The sequence below is a fragment of the Elaeis guineensis genome, chromosome 12, assembly GCF_000442705.2.
Source record: "Elaeis guineensis isolate ETL-2024a chromosome 12, EG11, whole genome shotgun sequence".
NCBI classification, from domain to species: domain Eukaryota; kingdom Viridiplantae; phylum Streptophyta; class Magnoliopsida; order Arecales; family Arecaceae; genus Elaeis; species Elaeis guineensis.
The window spans coordinates 41,665,959-41,686,563 of NC_026004.2; the positions used below are offsets into that span (position 1 = coordinate 41,665,959).

Consider the following 20,605-nt stretch of genomic DNA (forward strand, 5'->3'; position numbering starts at 1 on the left):
GCTCCTAAACGACATTCTAATTTTATAGTTATATTCTGAATTTTATTTTATTTTTAATTTTTTTAATCCAAAAGTATATTTTTTAATTTCAAAAATTTATAGATTTAACAAAAAATAAAGATTTTAGTCTTATTATATAGATCATCCATAGATCTACAACATATCATGAAATCATTCAAAAATCAAAAATTTTGGGTTGACCACCTCTATGTTTTTGATTTTTTGCCAATTTTCAACCTCAAGAAAGAAAAAACAAAGAACATGAGCTAGGGATGGTGGGATTACCTTGAATCTAATGTTTTCTTGTTGAAATCACATATTTTGGAGGATTGAGCGGGTATGGCATCATTTTTGAAGGAGAGTGAGAAGCAATGAGCTTCTTATAACCCATCCCTTCTATTATTTGAGTGGAGAGGCCGGTTCACCCATCCAAACCAGTGTGAGCTGACCAATTTAGGCCAATTCCACTCCAAACCGCTTGGTTCAGAGCAGTTTGCACCTGTTCAGTGCCCGTCCCATTTTAACCACCCAAACCATGCCATTTTCCAATGCACCCCAAGCCACCCAATTCGGGCCGATTTGGTGCATCATACTCTCCATGATATCTGCATTCTACTTCCAAAAGCATTAACAACCATAATACTCAAACCTGAATAATATTTCATGACATAAATATATTCTTAAATGATACGTGCCTACTATTAAATTTTTGTTTCTCAAACTTCTTTTGACCAATAACAAGATGTAATCTTCATAAAGCATAAAATAACAAAATGTTGTTTAACCAAGTAATATTTCTCTCAAAAAGAGTCTAAGCATTGGCATAATCCTGATCATATGTATTAAACCTAGACCCAGCGTCTAAGAGCTTCTTGATAAAGAGGGAAATTTATTACAGCTCAACATGATAACTATAACCTTAAATCAGCATACGGCAATGCATGTCATATAGGCACCTACCATGCAAAGCCTGGCCATGCACAAGACAAGTATGTGCCGAGGTACCAACTGAACCTGGCCGATACTAGCTTGACCCAATTGGCATGAACAGGCACTGATGGGCACCAGGTTGGAAGACTTCTAAAGCCTTTTCTTTTTCCTCTTGCCATTTCAAAAGAGATGGAAATAAGAAGCTTGATCCTGAGAGCAGCAAACCTACAGAGAAGTGCCTATTCAATTATCACAATGTCAAGCTAGATTGACATCAAATCCAGCCCTGGGACTCAGTAATAGCCCATTCTTTGTTTCCATTTTCTTAAAAGAAAATTTGGTTTTACCATATTTTTAAAAATGAAAATTAGGGAATGTACAAATTATGTTTGAGGATTTTAGTTGATTTAATCATCACTGAGTTGGAAATGGATGGTCTATGGGAGGAATCGCTCCTATAAGAAATCCTTAGAAGACAAACTCACAAGAGATCCAAAAAATAAATGACTCCATAATCTGTAAGGGTTGGCTTTTGGATATGTTGTTGAGTAGGAGCCATTCAAAGAACCGATTAACAAGAATTTTAAATTCATCCTCACATTAGACTTGTAAAATTATTATTTCAATTAAGAAATATTTAAAATTGTGGAAAAAAAAATTTCTAAGAAAAAAATGTGACAAGACATCTACAAGCCCACTTGGCACTTATGTGGGATTAAGACGAGGGTGTAAAACATGCATTATGACATTTGTGTTATTAATGTTGCTAAGGCATAACCTAGTGCTTAAATAGTACGTTGCAATCTGTGCAGCATGCAAAAGTCTTTTTCTTATTGTAGGTTGCATTTTCCTGGTGTCGGTTCTTCATTTTTTCCACAAAACAATACCTAACTTCATTATTTATAAGTTTACAATAGTTTAAATTTAATTTTTTAAAAAAAAGATATACCTCCCCATGCCCATATGGGCCAGAGAAATTGTCTGGATGCCCACAACATGCATATATGCCAAGCACTAGCATGGCATAGCATGTTACACACACCAAACTAGTGCTAGGTTGGCATGGTACTAGTGTGACACTTAAATTCTTGTTTGTAACAATAGCTAAGATCATATTCCACCTCAAATAGTTTCATAAAACTCAAGCAAGAATTCATACATAACAATTTTCTCTTTCATATGTCTCTAACTAACTACTTTTGTCCACCAAATCTGTTCACCTCAAAAAGGTTATCTTTGGTTATGAATGAAATAAACTTGTTAATAAACATGCCAATGATATAGAAACTCCAAAGTCATCACCATAGGTAGGCATAGGTGATATCTCGTGAACTCGCAACAAAATTTCATACAACTGGTCACAATATTATAAACTGATACTTCATGTATACATAATGGTTGATCTTTATTTAGGATTTGCCAAGACCAGCAATTGATGTTCTACATGACTCTCATTAATAGAAGTTTGATGAGAATATGACTACCATCCTGCCAAGAGTTTCACCAGGCACATCACTTCAAAAAAAGCACATGAAGTACTAGGAAACTGGCAAGAGTTCTAGCCATCAACAATCCCACCATCTTGAAGAAATCCTTCAATTCATCACTACATCAATTTTTGATCTTTTGAAACCACTATATAGATTAATGATAGAATACATGAGCTCCACTAGACATATCTAACATATCATCTAATAGTGATTTTGTTAATCACCTCACAGTCAAGAAATATTCACCATGCATCACCTGCATGAAATTATAGACTTCTCTACAGCCTAGTAATCCATGCCTCCATCTTCTATAGACTCAACATGCCTCTTTGGGGCCATGAGTTGGTAAAGGAATTCAGCATGGGAATCACATGGAAGACCATCTAAAATGAGATCAAGCATGACATGTCTAAACTCTTTGAAAATTGCTCAAACATTATAAAAAAAAAGGTGTCCTGATGCACAAGGGTCCTGCCACCATGGAGTCTGGGGAGGATCAGATGTATGCAACCTTAGCTCCACGTATTCAAAGGCTATTTCCATGTTTTGGACCAGTGATACCTATATGCCAAGGCCCACCCTATTCGATATTATGCAATATATAAACCTCACCACCATTCCATTCCTTCAAAATGATGTATGAACCATTGCTACATCTTTTGGCACTTCCACAGATTATAGAATGATTAAACATGTTTCATCCCCCTTTAAAGTACATTCTGTCAATAGACAGCAAGCTTCTCCAAACATGATTAAAACTCATCTCCATAACTTATGCAATCTAACATAAAACTATGAAGTGATGAACATACTTTACTTATCCACCATATGTGAAAAGAAAAACATACTTTACTTGTCTATTAAGTTTTTGGCCTCTCCTCCAACCCTTCACTTGAAAAAATATTTAAAAATAAAACAAGAGTTGGAGCCTCTATTTCATTTTGAAGTAGGGGCTCCACCACTATTATGCCATGGCAGAAGGAGAGGGGCTCGAAAGACCACCCTATCCCTTCCTCTCCTTTCCTCTCTTTCTTTCTGTTCCCCCCCACCTTCAACATCTGAACTGAGGGGAGGAGCCGTGCCAATCCAATCCTGATATGTCTCACTACACCCCTCACTGGATGGTTCAAGATAGTACTGCGAACCATGCTTTCCATATCATTGGCTGAAAAAATTGGCTATGGAGTAATTAAGCATGACTCAAGCTAATGCCTAGAAAATCCTAATGAAAAGGAAATTCTACACCATGACAATTAACATGTATTGAGATGCATTACAAAAATCAAGCATATTTCCAAGAAAAAATCTAGTACGTTGATGCCCATGATAAAGTAAGGTATTTTCTACCTAAATATGAACGATCCCCTTCTTGTTATCCTTTCACATGACTTGCTTCTCACAAACTTTTCTTTGCCTCTTTGCAAGGTGTTTCAAACATCATTAAGTTCTTGACAAGACATTTTTTTTCCTCTATTCACATTCCCTTCCTTTCGAAGAAACAAGTGTTTACACCACATCTCAATAATATAGCCAGCAAATAGACACAAGCCCTGCATGTCTACATGGATAAAGTTTGGTAAAATCAAAACAGATAAGAATCATGTGACTCTTGCCAAGAATGGATAGAGTTCGGCTGTGAAATCACACACGGGTGGAGACTTAGGCCGAATAGATAGAATCTGGTCATAGGGCAGAAAATTATGCTGAAAGTTAGTCCTAAGTCATTGTCTGATAGAAGACCAACGCAATCATACCAATCTCAAATTTCCAAGAACAGAAGACTATATCCCAGTTTAAGTAAGAGGAGACAGCCAGCACAAGCTATGTCAAGACAAGTTAAAGGCCAATAAGATATGGCTATTGGTCCAGCAGTTATAACATGGTCATGCTTGTGTATACATGCGTAGTGAAAAAATAGTTCGCAGCAGTTATCAAAACCACTAGAAGTGGAGATCAGATGTGAGAAACAACTATCAAAATGGACAGTTATAATGTTTGTAAGAAGTAATTATGTATTAGTATAAATAAATAAAATTGTACTCTATAAGAGACCCTTTGACAATTAATCCAATCAGTTTATCTTTATCTTTACCTTTATCTTATTTATTTATCCTAAGAATAGGCATAACTTAGCTTTCTACCTAGCTCAATGCTACATCCCTACCGCAGTCCAATGCTACATCCTTCTACTGTAGCCCAACACTATAGTCCCCATCCATCTCTATCTTCTTCGAATGATAGTGTGAAAATGGCAAAAGTCCTTGAAGGTCATAACACATGGATCCATACTATTCTCTATCCTCCATTCTAACACACATTTATCACTCGCCCAACATTAGTAACATGCTGGCGAACACATCCCGACCTCACCTGATCAAACTTAATGGGCCGCCCTCTACCTCGACCAACCAAGCTCTTAGGAGATCCCAAGTTTCTTGGCTTGTCCGAAATGGAATGGAAAAGATAGGAATAAGCTTTCTGGAATATGTGCTAGGACAATATATAGTCATCATCACATTGTCCGATGAGATGTTGCATAGTCATTTTCATGTTGTTTCTGATAGGACAACTACGTAGATGTCATCTAGGAAGCACAGATACGATATCGGACATGGATACGATACAATACGGACACGGAGATACGACAAATTCTTAAAAATATAGGAGACATTTTGCTCTACGGATACGAGATACGGTATGATACGGATACACATCCGACACTGGTACGGTAGCCATTTTGTCGTATCCATGCTTCCCAGGATGTCATCATACCACTAACAAAAAAATCCAAGAAGATAGCTATAGAGAAATTACTATGGTAGGTCCACTTTTGAAATAGTATGCAACAAGATTTTAAATCCTATAGATCGAGGCTATCCCAGTGTTCCCATGGAGTGGGACACACCACCGTCCCACCCCGTCCTGATACTTGGAAAAGAAAATGTCCCAAGATGTCCCGATTGAAATACTGGGATGTTAGTGAGATGTCCCATCCCAACATATGGGATGGTACCCCGTCCCGATGTCCCACGGGATGTCCTGTTGGGATCTGAATCCTTGGTATGCAATATCTTTGACTCTCACAATGAGATGGTTTGAAAGACTTGTTTCCATAGTTGAAAGATGATTTATGAATGAGTTGTTCCATAGTGGAAAGATGATTCACAAAGCCACAGTATGTTTTAATCAGTCCTATGGTGATGACAACTGAGTCCATCCTTGTGATGGGCGAATTGACTTATCGACCGACATGTGAAAGTAGTGCAGTGCACAAGAAACCAGAGTTACAGAGATTCAGATCATCAGGAGGCAACAACCAAATATACCATGGAGACCTTGAAATCTACTGGTCGAGGTATCATGGAAGTTATGTTAGCAAAGTTGCAGCAGTCCGAACCATCAAGGGTTATTTTGGTTAGTATTTGGCTAAAACCAAAGAATGTCATTCATAAAGAAGCTCAAAGAAACACTGGTAGAAGAGAAAGGTTTAAGAAGAGATACAAGCAAATTGCCAAAAGCAAATACTGAGGTAAAAAAGCAACCTTCAACAAGCAGATCCAAAATATAATGGCGAGTCTTTTATTCTACAAGTATCAAGGAGGTAGTAATGGACATCCTATCAGTCTCATGATCCTCGACCAACAAGATATGGAAAGCACTGTTTACACATCTCGACAATATAGCTGGCAACCAGAGGCAAGCACCATATGGATGAAGTTTGAATCGAAGCGAGTGAGAATCACATGACTCTTGCTAAGGCAGAAGAGAGTTCGATTATGAAATCACATATGGATGGAGTCCCAAGTCAAATAGATAGAGTTCGATTATGAGGTAGGAAACTAGATCCAAAGATTAAGTCTTGATTTGTTGTCTGGCAGAACGTCTTGAAAACTATAGCAGTCTCAAATTTCCAAAAACAAAAGACTATATTGTAGGTTGAGTAAGGGGAGACGGCCAGCACAAGCTATGTTAGGATAAGTTAAAGATCAATAAGGCATGGCTATGGTCCAATAGTTACAAAATGATGGTGCTTGTGAACATGCATAGCAGGAAAATGGTTGACAGCAGTCAGTAGTACTGCTGAAGTGGAAACCAAATATGAGAAAAACCATAAGAGTAGACAGTTATAACTTTTAAGGATACTATTATGCATTAGTATCAAGATTTTACGTCCCAGCAGGACGAGGAGAATCCCGACCGTCCTGCCGCATTCCTATGAGAAAATAGGATCGAGACGGATTTGAGACTACAAAATCCATCCACATAGGGAGAGAAAAAGAAAGAGGAAAGAAGGAAAGGAACTATACTCTATAAGAGACCTTTTGACAATTAATTCAATCAATTTATTTTTATTTTTAGCTTTATATTTTTTGTTTATCCTAAGAATAGGCATAACTTAGCTTTCTACCATAGTAGCCTAGCGCTACACCCATACCATAGCCCAATACTACATCCTTCTACTATAGCCCAATGCTACATCCCCTATCTATTTCCATCTCCTTCGAATGATAGTGTAACGATGGCAAAAGTCCTTGAAGATCAAGGCATCTGGACCTACTCTACTCTCTATCCGCCATTCGCCCTGCACCTTTCCAACTAACCGAACACCGGTGACACACCCCCACACAACCAGAATCGTCCAATCAAGCTTGGCAGGCTGTCCTCTCCTCGATCAACCGAGCTCTTCGAGGATCCTAAGTTCCCTAGCTCACCCAGAATGGGACAAGAAAGACACCAACAATAGGTTAGTTATAATGCCATTTCCTTTCTCTCATGCACTGGGTTGATTTCACAATCTTCTTTTCAAAATTTAAAAAAAAAATCATGATTTATATTACTCTCTATGTCCAAATTCATTAAAAAAGATATTTTTTATAAAAAAATGATTTCCTTTACTTCCATCCAAGCCCTCTAAGGGCAATGGCAAGGTTCGTTGTACCGATACCGCAGCTGAGACCAATCATTCGACCATATGATTCGACACGCCTCCATGTCATTCCATACTGGGCCCAAATTGATACAAACAAAGAAAGGAGTGTGGGAGGAAGAGAGAGGGGGGAGGGAAGGATAAGGACAGAGAGAATGGGCCTCCAAAGGCCATCAGAGGCCACCAAAGGGCAGTCAAGCTTGTTGCACACAATGGAAACCGGAGGAGGGAAGAGGGAAGGAGAGGGAGAGAGAGAGGGAGAGGAGGCCTTCGAATGTTGTCGAGGCTGATGAAGGCCGGAGGAGGGGCTCCATCCTCTTGATTGAAATGGTGGCTTCAACCCATGTTTCCATTTTTCACAAATCATTAGGTAAAGTCAGCAACATAATTGACAACTGCCAACTTCAACTGAAAATCTCAACAAATAAAAAAGAACAGTGAAGTCAGTAACTATGTCACCGACTTCACAATAAATCACAAAACATTCATTGGCCTCGACAATAACGAGGCAGTCTTGCAGCTCTTTAGAGGTCTCCAACGGCCTCCTCTCCCTCTCCCTCTTCTTCCCTCCCTCTGCCCTTCTCTGGCTTCCACCATGTGCAACAAGCTCAACAGCCCTCCGGTGGCCTCTCGAGCCCCCTCTTTCTCTCCCTTTCCTTCCCTCCCTCCTCCCTCTTCCTCTCTCTCCTTCTCCCTCTCCCCCTCCTCGTCGGTATCCTATTTCAAAGGTCAGAACCATCCCGATTGACCATCGGTTCGATTCGACATGCCCCAAACTAGGCGGTTCAATGAACCATGGACAATGGTTTGAATCGGTTTACCGAGCCCAAATTGCTATGATGGGTGGATCATGAGTTATCATTTGACTCAACATCGATAGCAGGTTAACCCATCTTGGTCTCTATTCTTTACAAAATTTCTACACTTCCTCTTCTCCCAAAAGCCTAACCCACTCAATCCCCTTATCTTCCACCATTATTCACCAATTCAAGCCCTGATCTTTCTAAAGCCTCATCCTCCACCTAACCTCCCAACTTTATTCACTAATTTAAGCCTCTAAATTAGTTAGAGCAGTCTTCTACCCTTACAACCTCAATTTAAGAGAAGAAAAGGAAGAAAATTAATAGGAGGAAGAAGAGAGTTTAAAGCTTCTTTTCCAGCTACCAGGCCAACTTCTAGCCCACCCCAACAAATAGGATGGCCAGCATTCCTTGTAACTTCTGACGATATTGATGTCCTTAAGATCCATGGGAGCTGCTATGGGATCTCCCTCCACATTACCAACCACCTCAGGATCAACAATCCCTAGTATATGGATTCTACCTCCGATCATTAGATCTTCTCTTTGTTGAACATAGGAGGTAGACACTACTTCATGGTAAGCTGGCAAGTGTTGACCATGGTAGCCACAGGAGAAGAAGGCAACCAAAGGGGATTAGAACATAGAATGAATAGGATTGGCCCTTCCCTTTTCTCTTTCAAATCTTCTTGCAAGTATTGACTTGTTCGAATCACTGGATCAATCAACCCAGGTAGCTCAAAACAACAAAGTTGATATTTCAAATCAATTTTTAAAAGATTCATATCTACGTACATCCTAACCGGTAAAGACCTGCAAGAAATAGGTTAGGCCAGTCAACCTGGTTGATTAGCCCCACTCTCAAAACATTGATCCAAGATGCTTTCCAACCTCTTTGTTAAAGATTGAGCGTGACAACAGGAATCCTATTTCCTATTTGGGATCCTCCAAGATAGCATAAAGTAGATAAGATGTCTTTAGTTAAAACTTTGCTTTCAAATCTTTTTCCCATTTTCAGGTATCATGACCGCCATAATTTGAGATTTTGTACTCTATTTTGACTAAATTATTGATGCTTTTGAAATTTTTTAATGAGATACATCTACTTAATGTGTTAGATGCACCAAACAGACTCATCTTGACCAACTTCACCTTGACCTGAAGTTGCAATGATGGAATTAATGGGAAACATGTGATGGTTTTTTTTCTTTTTTGGGCTTTGGTTTAATCTATAAGTTAGAACTAATATGATTATATCAATGGTTATATTGAGTCCTAGTTTCTAGTGGTTCCATTTGGACCTATATGTAGGGGTACGGATAATTTACAATTTCTGCTTTCCATCATGCTGTTAAATTATCTATTTCATCTATCTTATTAACATTTAAAATCAATGTTTCATTAGAATTTCTGCATAGATATGATATTTATTTTTTTATTTCAGCAGATATTACATGCATGAAATTAATTTCAAAATTGCAGAATTGATCATCATCACCATATATGCATCAACCCTTGGCCAAAATGGTGCATGACTGAATCCCATCAATTGCTTCACTATCAGTTTACCCTTCATCTGTGCCACTTCTGAGTATGTTTCCTGTTTCTCCAACATCAACCAACCTCTAACTGAACATCATATCTCTGCATAAGCACCCTTGTCATACTCTAACATTCTTAAAGTGGACAGCTAGAGCTGATCTGATGAGTGTTTTCATTAATTTCACTTTTAAGTCTTCCACAAATGATTGCATAACAGACCAAAAGAGTAGCTTTAGTACTTGTACCATGCAGAGCTTTCGCTTAAGTGATCCTAAACAGTCTACAGAATTGTATAACCAAACCACACTGGTGGGACAATATACTTCCGGAATGCTTGGATCAATCCTTTCTATATTGCTTTCCTTTTTCATTAAAGCATTATAGTTTGTCCAATTAAATTCATCCCTTCTCCAATGAGGCCAAGCAGCATAAAGACGAGAGGAAAAGAAAAATTAAACTTCATTATTCATATTTTGTACGTAGAATGAAAAGAGAAAGTAAAGAAATGCTTTTCTTTTTCATTAACCATTGACATGAAAGGAACCACCCCTCTTCTGCAAATACTATCAGCAAGATGCAGAGTTCATGAGCATAACATGTTTGGAGACCCACCATCTTCCTTGGTTTTAATTAATCATCCGAAATGATGCCAACTTTGAATACGGAAGTTATAGCGAATCACATTTCTAGGTTTGCCTATATAGACCAAGTTAGGTAAAAAAGGTTTCAGCCCAAAACGACCTATAAAGGTTCAACACTGCAAATAAATTGTCCACCAATCATAACATACAACCCCTAACAAAAATTGGATCATTTGCAAGAAAAGAAACTAGTGCTACAAACCATCGAGTTTTCTTAATTAAGGTCAATTTAATGGTCAAGATGTTGGGGCTGGCCATTTTTCTCTTGTTCATGTTCATAAAGAGGATTGTGAATGACTGCAAGTCGAGATCATGTACCGCTAAGAACCAACTTTTGGGTTGTCTAAACTCCCTTTACTTCACCAAAAAAAAAAATGACATAATGTCACAGATAAACTTCAGCTAGAAGTAGAAGTCTATTGGAAAGTCTGTTGGAGAGGAGTATCCAGTGATCATACCATCCTTTAAATGAAATATTAACAGCAAAATACAAATTGGCGTATCTAAACAGTGTGATATGCCAAGGAGCTGGGTTCAATCAACAGAATAAGTGAGGTTTATCCGTGCCATTGTGGTTTATAGCGTTTATATATGCACCGGAAAAAATTTAAAAAAAAAATTGCAGATAACTAACAATTAATCATCTCAAAAAGAAGATAAGATGTGAGTGATAAGATGTGAGTCCCTTATCGAATACCATCCAATTCTCAGAAACGAAGTAACAAAATATAAAGCAAGGTCGAACCTTTCTCTTACCATCCCCCAGGAAAGACCTTTCCAAGTTCGGAAACTGGATTTCTCCCCATATTCCCAAATCAACGCCATGGCCGTGATCCTTCCAGGAAGAGAACAAGCAAATACTATATAAACCGCACCAAAGAGGCAAAAAGGAGAGGGACGGAAGGCAGCGGAGTGGGAATGGAGGAGATGAGCTACCATTCGATGACGCTGGACACGTGTATGGCCCAGGTGGGCAGGGAGAGCGCGTTCGCCGGCTCCTGCAGCACAGTGAGAGCCACCGGGGGGCCGAAAGGGAGAGCTTGGGCGGAGGCCGCGAGGGCGAGGCCGGCGCCGCCAGCCAGCAGAGCTGATGAGGCAAACCTTCGGCCGCTCGCTGGTTTCGGTAAGGGCCGCCGAGAAGGCGAAGGCGAGAGCCGAGGAGGAGGAGAAGGGAGATGGGAGAAGATGAGACCCACGGAGTGCGAGTAACACGCTGCCGCTGCCGCTGCCACTGTCGCCATTGGTCGCAGGGGCGATTGGAAAGTGAAGCATTGGAGCCGACTACGTTTTAGCCCGAAGGTGAAAAATAGAATATCATTTTTTTAGTGAGGAAAAAAAATTCTTTATTGAGACGGTGACTATAAGCCAGTCAACGTGGCATGCCAAGCCACCCGATTACCGTACTACTTACCCTCCACAGTGAGAAATAATGAAAAAAAAATTATTTTAACCAATTATTCAAAGTAGATTTTGAGCAAATTTACAAATTTAATATTTATTTGAAAAAAATAATCAAAATAATATGTTTTCGAAAGTATTACTGTTCGAAACAAATTCATCCTATCAAAAGTGACTTTGTGTACTGATTCAGCATCCTTACTGCATCCCTACTACTAGCGTAAATACACAGCATGAGTCACCCTATGGTAGGATGGCTCTATAAGTCGTCCTATCATAAGATGGCTTTAAATTATAATATTATATTATAATATTATATTATAATATTATATTATATTAATATTTTATATTAATATAATATATATTATATAATATTATTATTATAAATTATATAGTAATATATTATATTAATATATAATTATATTATTTTCTTGTTGTATGTTATTATAATATAATATATTAAAATATTATATTATATTAATATTTTATTTTAATATAATATAATATATATTATATAATATTATTATGTATAATAATATAGTGTAAAATATTATAAATATGAATATATAATATATGATATTATATTATTACACATTATTGTATTATATAATATTGTATATTATATATAATATAACATTATTATATTATATATAATATATATCATATAATATTATTATATATTATATAATATTATTATATAATATAATATAGTGTAAAATATTATATATTATATATATATCATATATATCAATATTTAATATATTATATTATTATATATTATTATATTATTATAATACATTATAGTATATTATATTATATTATACTATATTATATTATATAATATATATTATTATATAATATCATATTATATTATTATATTAAATATATTTTTTTGAGATACAAATTTAAATTTCTTTAATTTTATTTATAATTAATATGACAGGATATCTTAAAAATGATAGACAATCCCAAACTCCAACCATATAACATGTATTAAGGTCAACAATTAATTTTTTGTGCAACTAACAAAAATTGTAACATGTGTTTTCAGATTAAAAAAAATTTATAACGTTAATTTCAAAATAATATAATCCCATAGTTGATGATTACAAAATATTTTGACAAAAAAAATGTACAAGTATCACAACTATCGAGAGACGTATATATCAAGATATTATTGCCTTCTCCGCATCCTGTTGCCCAGCTATGCAACCCAAGAGGGGGGGGTGAATTGGGTTTTTAAAAATTTAAACTTAACTTACAACTATGAAGATTATTTAACAATGAGCAAGATAAGTATGGAGAGTATAATTTATGCAAGGTGTAGAAGTTGGATGCAAGAATGTAAGAGGATAGAGAAATTTAAAAGGAGAGCAAGTAAGCACAACACAAACAAGAAGATTTATAGTGGTTCGGTGCCAACCTTGCACCTACATCCACTCTCCAAGCTCCTATTTGGGAATTCAAATCCTCTAAACTGTATTCAACCTGAATATAATCGTTGGAACCTCCGACTCTAGCTATCCCAAGCTAGAACACTTGTTTTTCAGATATAAGCCAACCCAATACAATCCGATTCAAGGTTCGGATCAACCTTTCCACGTTTTGGAACCCTTCCAAAACAAAAACAACAACTCAAAAAGAGTATTACAGTTTATTGCACAGAAATACAGATGAAGCTCCTTTAGTAAGCGAATAAAGCTTTAAATACACTTTACACAATTAGAAGGAAGCTCTTTCTGATTTTCTCAAGGTGGTTGGAGACTTGAATGAGCTCTTGAGGAGTTGGTGAACTTGAAATAAAAGCTTCTTTAACTCTTTTAGTGGGCTCTTGTTTAGGATTGAAATGAATGCTTGAAGACCCTTTTTCAAATCACTTTCTTATTTTTGATTTCCTCCTTTAAGTCCCTTTATACAACTTCAAATAATGGTGGAGAGTAATTTGAACTGAAAATAGAGCTGTTGGAGGACATTAAATGAGCATTAAATACAATTGAAATGGGTTAAAAACTAGCCGTTGCAGAAATTTTCCGTCACAGGGGTCGACTCATAGGATTGACTCATGCTCATGGGTCGACTCATGGGGTCAATCTCTGTGGAAAAGAGCAGAAAATGACTATTCTGTAATTTTAACCTGCAGAGCAGCAGAGGTCGACTCATAGGGTCGACTCATGCCAAGGGGTCGACCCATGGGGTCGACTCACAGAGTGTGCCAGCCAACAAATTTTGCGTGCCGTTCAGCCCTTCTAGCCATGAGTCGACTCATGGGGTCGACTCAAAAATATAAACCTGATTTTCTTACAAAATACACTTCCAAAAATATTGAAATCGCTTCCGAATCAGATCTTGATAAAATTACATTTTTGCCCTTGAAACAGAATAATTCTTTTTTCAAGTCAAAATCATTAGTAATCCCCTCAAATACTTTGTAATCATCAAAATCAATTCAAGGAGCAACAATCTTCTCATTTTTGATGATGACAAAACACTTGAGCAAAAGTATATATAAAGTATTGAACATGAATTTCAAGTTTATGAAGATGCATCACCTAAATATTATGACCAAGTATTTAAACGAAATGCATCATAAACAGTTTGAAGATAAATTTAAAATTTGCTAAAAAATTTGAAATTTGCTTATAAGTTCATTTGCTTGGAAATAAAAGCTGATGATTTTGATTCTTTGACACATGTGCCCATTTGCTTAACAATTTACTTATTGCTCATTCTTTGCTCATTCTTTATTGCTTATTGCTCAAACTTGATTTTGATTCTCTACTCTTCCTTTTTGACAGCATCAAGAAAGATTCTCTACTCTTTTTTTAAAGACATATTGTGGGAAAATTCAGTGCAGGGGTAAAATGATAATTTTAAAACTTTTCAAAATCATTATTTTATAGCTAAAATTATTAATTAATCTAATTAATTAATAAAAATTTATTCTACACTAAAATCTAAATATGATATATAGCATGCATGCATTTAAATTTGAAATTCGAATTTGAACAGTAAATACTTTACTGTAATTTGTTCAGAACACAATACCTTTGTGCGAATAGTAGATCGCCGCAATCTGATCACCGTCGGGAGAGTCTGATCGTCGCGATGCAGTCACACAGCATGTCTGGCCTCTGCGGATCATCCACACGAAGCTCCCGGTCTGATCGACTTCTCACGAGTGCTAGCTCGTTGTAGAGCCCTTTCGACGGTCGATGCTGATCGAACTCCTTCGATCGATGTCTGTCGATTCTTCGGATGCTCTGGATCGTCAGCAGACATGCTTGAGAGGATGTTGAAGATCTTCCTAAAATTTGGTGGACTCACGACACTCGTAGCTCATCTTCTCACTTCCCGAACTCCAGGCTGAAACCCTGAAGAACTCACTGAAACCCTGCACACACTTTTTCTTTCTTTTCTTTCTTTTTCTCTCGGAAGGATATAGACCTTCACCTTGCACACAAGGATTTCTCACACCCAGATTTTCTCTCCAAAATTTTTTTTGCACACGCCCCACTCTTCTCCTCCTTTTAAAATAATGTCAAACGTCTTATCCACGTGAGAGGATAAAGATGAGTAATTGCACATTTGAATTCAAATCAAATTTTGAATTCAAATGGAAACCAATTTATTCTTATCCACTAAGGGCGAGAGAAGAGGAGGGCGTGGCTTAATTTGTGTGTGAGTGATTTCATGAGAAACATTTTCTCGTGTAATAAATGGGGCGTTAAAAGAGGATAAGGTCAAGGCGCTAAGATTGGTTGCTCATTCAAATTCAAACTTTATTTTGAATTTGAATGGCCAACCAATCATCCTTATCCACTCATATGGTGCATTAAAGTAGGGCATGAGGAGGGCTTTGTGTGAGAAAAAATTCATGAGAACTTCCTTCTCGTGAATTCAAATGGGCGCAGTGGAAGTGAGGTGGCGTAGGGAGAATGGGTCAAGGTGGTTTCATTATTTAAACCAACCTAATTGAACCAAATAAATTAGGTCCAATTAGACTAATTTAAACCCAACTTAATTAAATTTAATTAAGCTCAATAAAATTCTAATCAAATCAGGAATTGATTAAGCCCAACCCCTGATCATATCAGGGACCAAACTATCTCGATGATTAGGTAAACTCTTAACCTAATCGGGTCAAACCCAACTGAATCTAATTCAATTGGACTTGATCCAAAAATAATTACTCAATCAAATTGAGTTAATTAATGATAAAATTATTAATTAAACTTTTAATAAATATTGAGTCTAAATTTGATGGGTAATCGGGCATCAAAATTCATCGATATGTAACCCTGATCGAAGAGTCCCAAACCAGTTGGACTCTTGACCCCAGTACCCAAAATGTGTGGGACTCGTGATCAGAGAATCCTGATTCTCGATCACAAAGTCCCAGACACATAGGACTCATAGTCCATGAGCATTAGGACTTTTCATCAACCATCAGATCAGATAGGAACCTCTAATGTGTGTGACCCCACAGGTTCGAACCTATGCCGGTAGCACAGGAACCAATTCCTGTACTAATCGAAGTGACCATCTAGCAATGATACCCGATGATCGGATAGATCGAATAGTCACAATTGCAACACTCAGAACCTACGTGAATATGGTTACAGTATAATTTATCTTTTTGACCTCTGTGTTTAGGACGACTTAGGATTAAACTGTCCACCCTGATTAGATCATCCGAATCGTGCTCAACTCTAACAGTCCTGTGACTCCTCACAAAGACTATCCTGGCTAAGATTTTGCTAAATTGAAACACGACTGTATACAGCTCCTAAACTGGAGTGGTCAATCCCATCTTGACACACGCATCGACAAGTCAAGTACTTGACTACACCCAACAGCCTTCCGTCACTGAATTAGAAATTCAGGTGTCCAGTGCCTAAGTGCAGTGAGTTGCTTGCAAGTCACCGTGGCGGTCTCAGATCGGAGGGATATTTATACCCATATTCCATCGAAGCAAATCTTGACAGCAGAAATAGCTCCGGAGTCGATCACTTTCAGTGCAGATATACCCTTACATCTCACCTGTATGCCATACTAGTGTCTCCACACTCATTGGTTAAGAGGATAATCAACCTATATGACACACAATGACCTATACTTGATAAACGTTGTCGTCCTTGGTAACAACGTCTCATTTGATCGCGAACAGATTTAAGGACTAAACGATAAATCCTCCTTTGTCGAGTCTAAATAGTCCTAAGGACTTCACCACAACATAGGAGTTCATTAGAAGATGAAACATTTTATGATGAAAAATATCAAAATAATTTTTATTAATTCATAATTCATATACATATATAAAAATGAGTACAACCGTCAACAGGCTGATGATTGACTTTGGAACACTATTCCCAACAATCTCCCACTTGGCCTAAAGCTAATCGATGCAGTATCTAATACCCATCTTTGACTTATAGTCGTTGAACTCCTTCACCGCAATGGCTTTAGTAAATGGGTCGGCCAAGTTCTCCTTTCCGTCGATCTTCTGAAGGTCGACGTCACCTCAATCCATAATTTCTCGGATAAGATGGTAGCGGCACAGAATATGCTTCGTCCGCTGGTGTGCCTTCGATTCCTTCACCTGAGCAATGGCTCCAGAGCTGTCACAGTAGAGCAGAACTGGACCAATAAGGGAGGGTGCTACTCCGAGCTCGATGATGAACTTCCTCAGCCACACTGCTTCTTTGGCAGCATCTGATGCAGCGACATACTCTGCCTCGCAAACTGAATCAGCCACTATGTGCTGCTCGAAACTCTTCCAGCAGATAGCCCTACCATAAAGGGTAAAAATAAATCCCGACACACTTTTGCTGTCATCATGATCAGACTGGAAACTAGAGTCTGTAAACCCTATAAGTCTCAAGTCTGATTCACCATAAACAAGCCACTAGTCCTTAGTATTTCTTAAATACTTTAGGATGGTTTTAACAACCTTCCAGTGATTCTCTCCTGGATCAGATTGGTATCTACTCACTACCCCTAGTGAGTATGCTACATCTGGTCATGTACATATCATGACGTACATGATAGATCCCACTGTCAAAGCATATGAAATTCTACCCATACGTTCTCTCTCTTGAGGTGTTGTCGGACAATCCCTCTTCGAGAGAAAAATTTCATGGCCTATCGGTAGATAGCCTTTCTTGAAATTCTCCATGCTGAACCTTTTCAGTATAGTATCAATGTACGTGGACTAGGATAAGCCAAGCAGCCTTTTAGATCTATCCCTATAGATCCTCATCCCTAGAATGTAGGAAGCTTCTCCCAGATCCTTCATGGAGAATTATGATGACAGTCAAATCTTTATTCCCTGAAATGCAGGGACATCATTCCCGATTAAGAGAATATCATCCACATACAATACAAAAAATATCACTACTGGACCATTAGCCCATTTATAAATGCAGGGCTCTTCTCCGTTCTTAACGAAGCCATACGTCTTGATCATCCTATCAAAACGTATGTTCCAACTCCGGGATGCCAGCTTAAGTCCATAAATGGATCTCTGTAGTCTGCACACCTTAGACTCATCAGTGGATGTGAATCCTTCAGGTTGTATCATATACACCTCTTCATCCAGCTCTCTGTTTAGGAAAGCTGTCTTCACATCCATCTGTCAGATTTCATAGTCCAGATGGGCACCTATTGCAAGCATAATCCGAATGGATTTGAGCATTGCCACCAGAGAAAATATCTCGTCATAGTCTATACCATAACGTTGACGATATCCCTTGGCAACCAGACAGGCTTTATAGGTTTCCACTTTTCCATCTGCGCCCCTCTTCCTCTTGAAGGCCCACTTACACCCTATGGGTTTTACTCCTTCGGGTGGGTCAACCAATGTCTACACATCGTTGACCTTCATGGACTCCATTTCGGATTTTATGGCCTCTAGCCATTTCTCAGAGTCGGGTCTCTACATTGCATCCATGTAGGTGATCGGATCCTCATCATTTTCATCAAGTTCGATAAGATCATCGTCCCGGACCAAGAAATCATAGTATTTATCCGGTTGACGTGGTATTCTACCAGATCGCCTTAAGGGTGCTTGATCAATGGGCTCCGGATCTGATCTAATCAAATCCGGTTCAGCAACTTGCGTCGGATTTTCCACCTGTCGAATTTCGTGAAGTTCGACCTTAGAGGCAACAGTCCCTTCACCAAGGAACTCTCTTTTCAAAAAGATTATCTTAAGGTTGACAAACACTTTTTGCTCATCAGCCAAGTAGAAATAATACCCTTTGGTCTCTTTTGGGTATCCTATAAAATTATACTTGTCAGACCTAGATCCTAGCTTGTCCATAATTAAACGTTTAATATAAGCCAAACACCCCCAAACCCTAAGGTGCGAGAGTACTGGCTTACGTCCTATCCATATCTCATATGGTGTTTTGGTTACAGACTTACTCGAAACTCTATTTAGAAGGTAACAAGCCGATTCGAGCGCATATCCCCAGAAGGAGATCGGCAGACCAGCAAACCCCATCATGGATTGAACCATCCAACAAGGTCCGATTCCTCCTTTCAGATACACCATTATGCTGTGGTGTTTCAGGAGGAGTCCATTGAGAGAGAATCTCATTCTCTTCAAGATATGTCAAAAACTCATTGAAAAGGTATTCACCTCCTCGATCAGATCGAAAAATTTTAATACACTTTCCACTTTATTTTTCTACCTCATTTTAGAATAGTTTGAACATTTCAAACGACTCCGACTTATGCTTCATTAAATAGACATACCCATACCTCGATAGGTCGTCTGTGAAGGTTATGAAGTAGAAATATCCACCTCTTACACTTGAGCTTATGGGTCCACATACATCAGAATGTACCAGAGCCAAGAGTTCATTGGCTCGCTCACCTTTTCTAGTAAAAGGTGACTTGGTCATTTTACCAAGAAGACAGGACTCACAGGTTGAAAGTGATTCATAATCACCTACTTCAAGAATTCCTTCTTGAGCCAACTTGTTTATCATGTTCTTATTGATATGACCTAGCCTACAGTGCCAAAGGTAGACTTCTGACACATTATCTATTCTAGGGCGTTTATCGAAGGTTTGAACCACATTAACAGGTTGTGATAAAAAGTAAATTCCATTATTAAGTTGTCCAACAAATATTGTAACATCATTCAAAATGATATTGTAAATATTTTCTTTTATTAAAAATTGATAACCGTACATGGCCAAAAGGCCTACAGAAATAATATTTAATAAAAAACTTGGACAATAGTGACATTCACTTAGAATTACATTTCGAGAATTGATTACAAGGTTCATGATTCCTAATGCTAGAACTGGAACTTTGCTTTCATCTCCAACATTCAGGAACCTCTCACCTTCATCAAATCTCCTACTGACCTGCAGACCCTGCATCGAATTACAAATATGATAAGGGCTTCCGGTATCCAATACCTAGGCAGTAGTATCACAAATGAAAAAGTTGCAAGGTGTTATCATATAAGTACCTTGCTTCTTCTTCGGTCTGTTCGGGTCCAGAGAGGCAATGTATAGAGGACAGTTTCTCTTCCAGTGCCCCTGCTTCTTGCAAAAGAAGCACTCTATCTGGCTCTGATCGGGCTTGTGCTTCTTGGTCTGACCCTGTGCAGACATCCCAGTATGCAGCTGCACCTTCTTATTCTTCTTCTTCTTCTTCTTGTTCTTCTTTCTTTTCTTAAAGGGTCGATGACCAGAAGAAGACCCTCCCACAATATTTACCGACTCCTTATGGAGCTGGTGGTCCTTCTCAAAGTTCTGCAGCAACCCCAACAAGCCGTGGTAGTTCACTGCAGGCTTTGTCATTCGAAAATGAGTAAGGAAGGGAAGGTAGGACTTGGGCAGAGAATTAAAGATCGCATCCT

General features: G+C 38.0%; 1 protein-coding gene across 7 annotated transcripts in view; it reads right to left on the reverse strand.

The window, feature by feature from the left end:
• Positions 1-11,624, reverse strand: part of LOC105035078 (uncharacterized) — a 43,373-nt gene extending 31,749 nt beyond the window's left edge. For 2 of the 7 annotated variants that reach the window (XM_010910481.4, XM_019847205.3), the window contains exons 1-2: positions 11,266-11,624; positions 11,075-11,164 (exon numbers count right to left, since the gene is read on the reverse strand). In XM_010910481.4, the coding sequence (XP_010908783.1) occupies positions 11,075-11,164; positions 11,266-11,570 (395 nt within the window). In that variant the 5' untranslated portion in view covers positions 11,571-11,624. The remainder of the gene's footprint in view (positions 1-11,074; positions 11,165-11,265) is intronic. The other 5 variants (XM_010910479.4, XM_010910478.4, XR_003799230.2 and 2 more) reach the window with 4 other exon arrangements.
• Between the last annotated feature and the right edge of the window lie 8,981 nt (positions 11,625-20,605).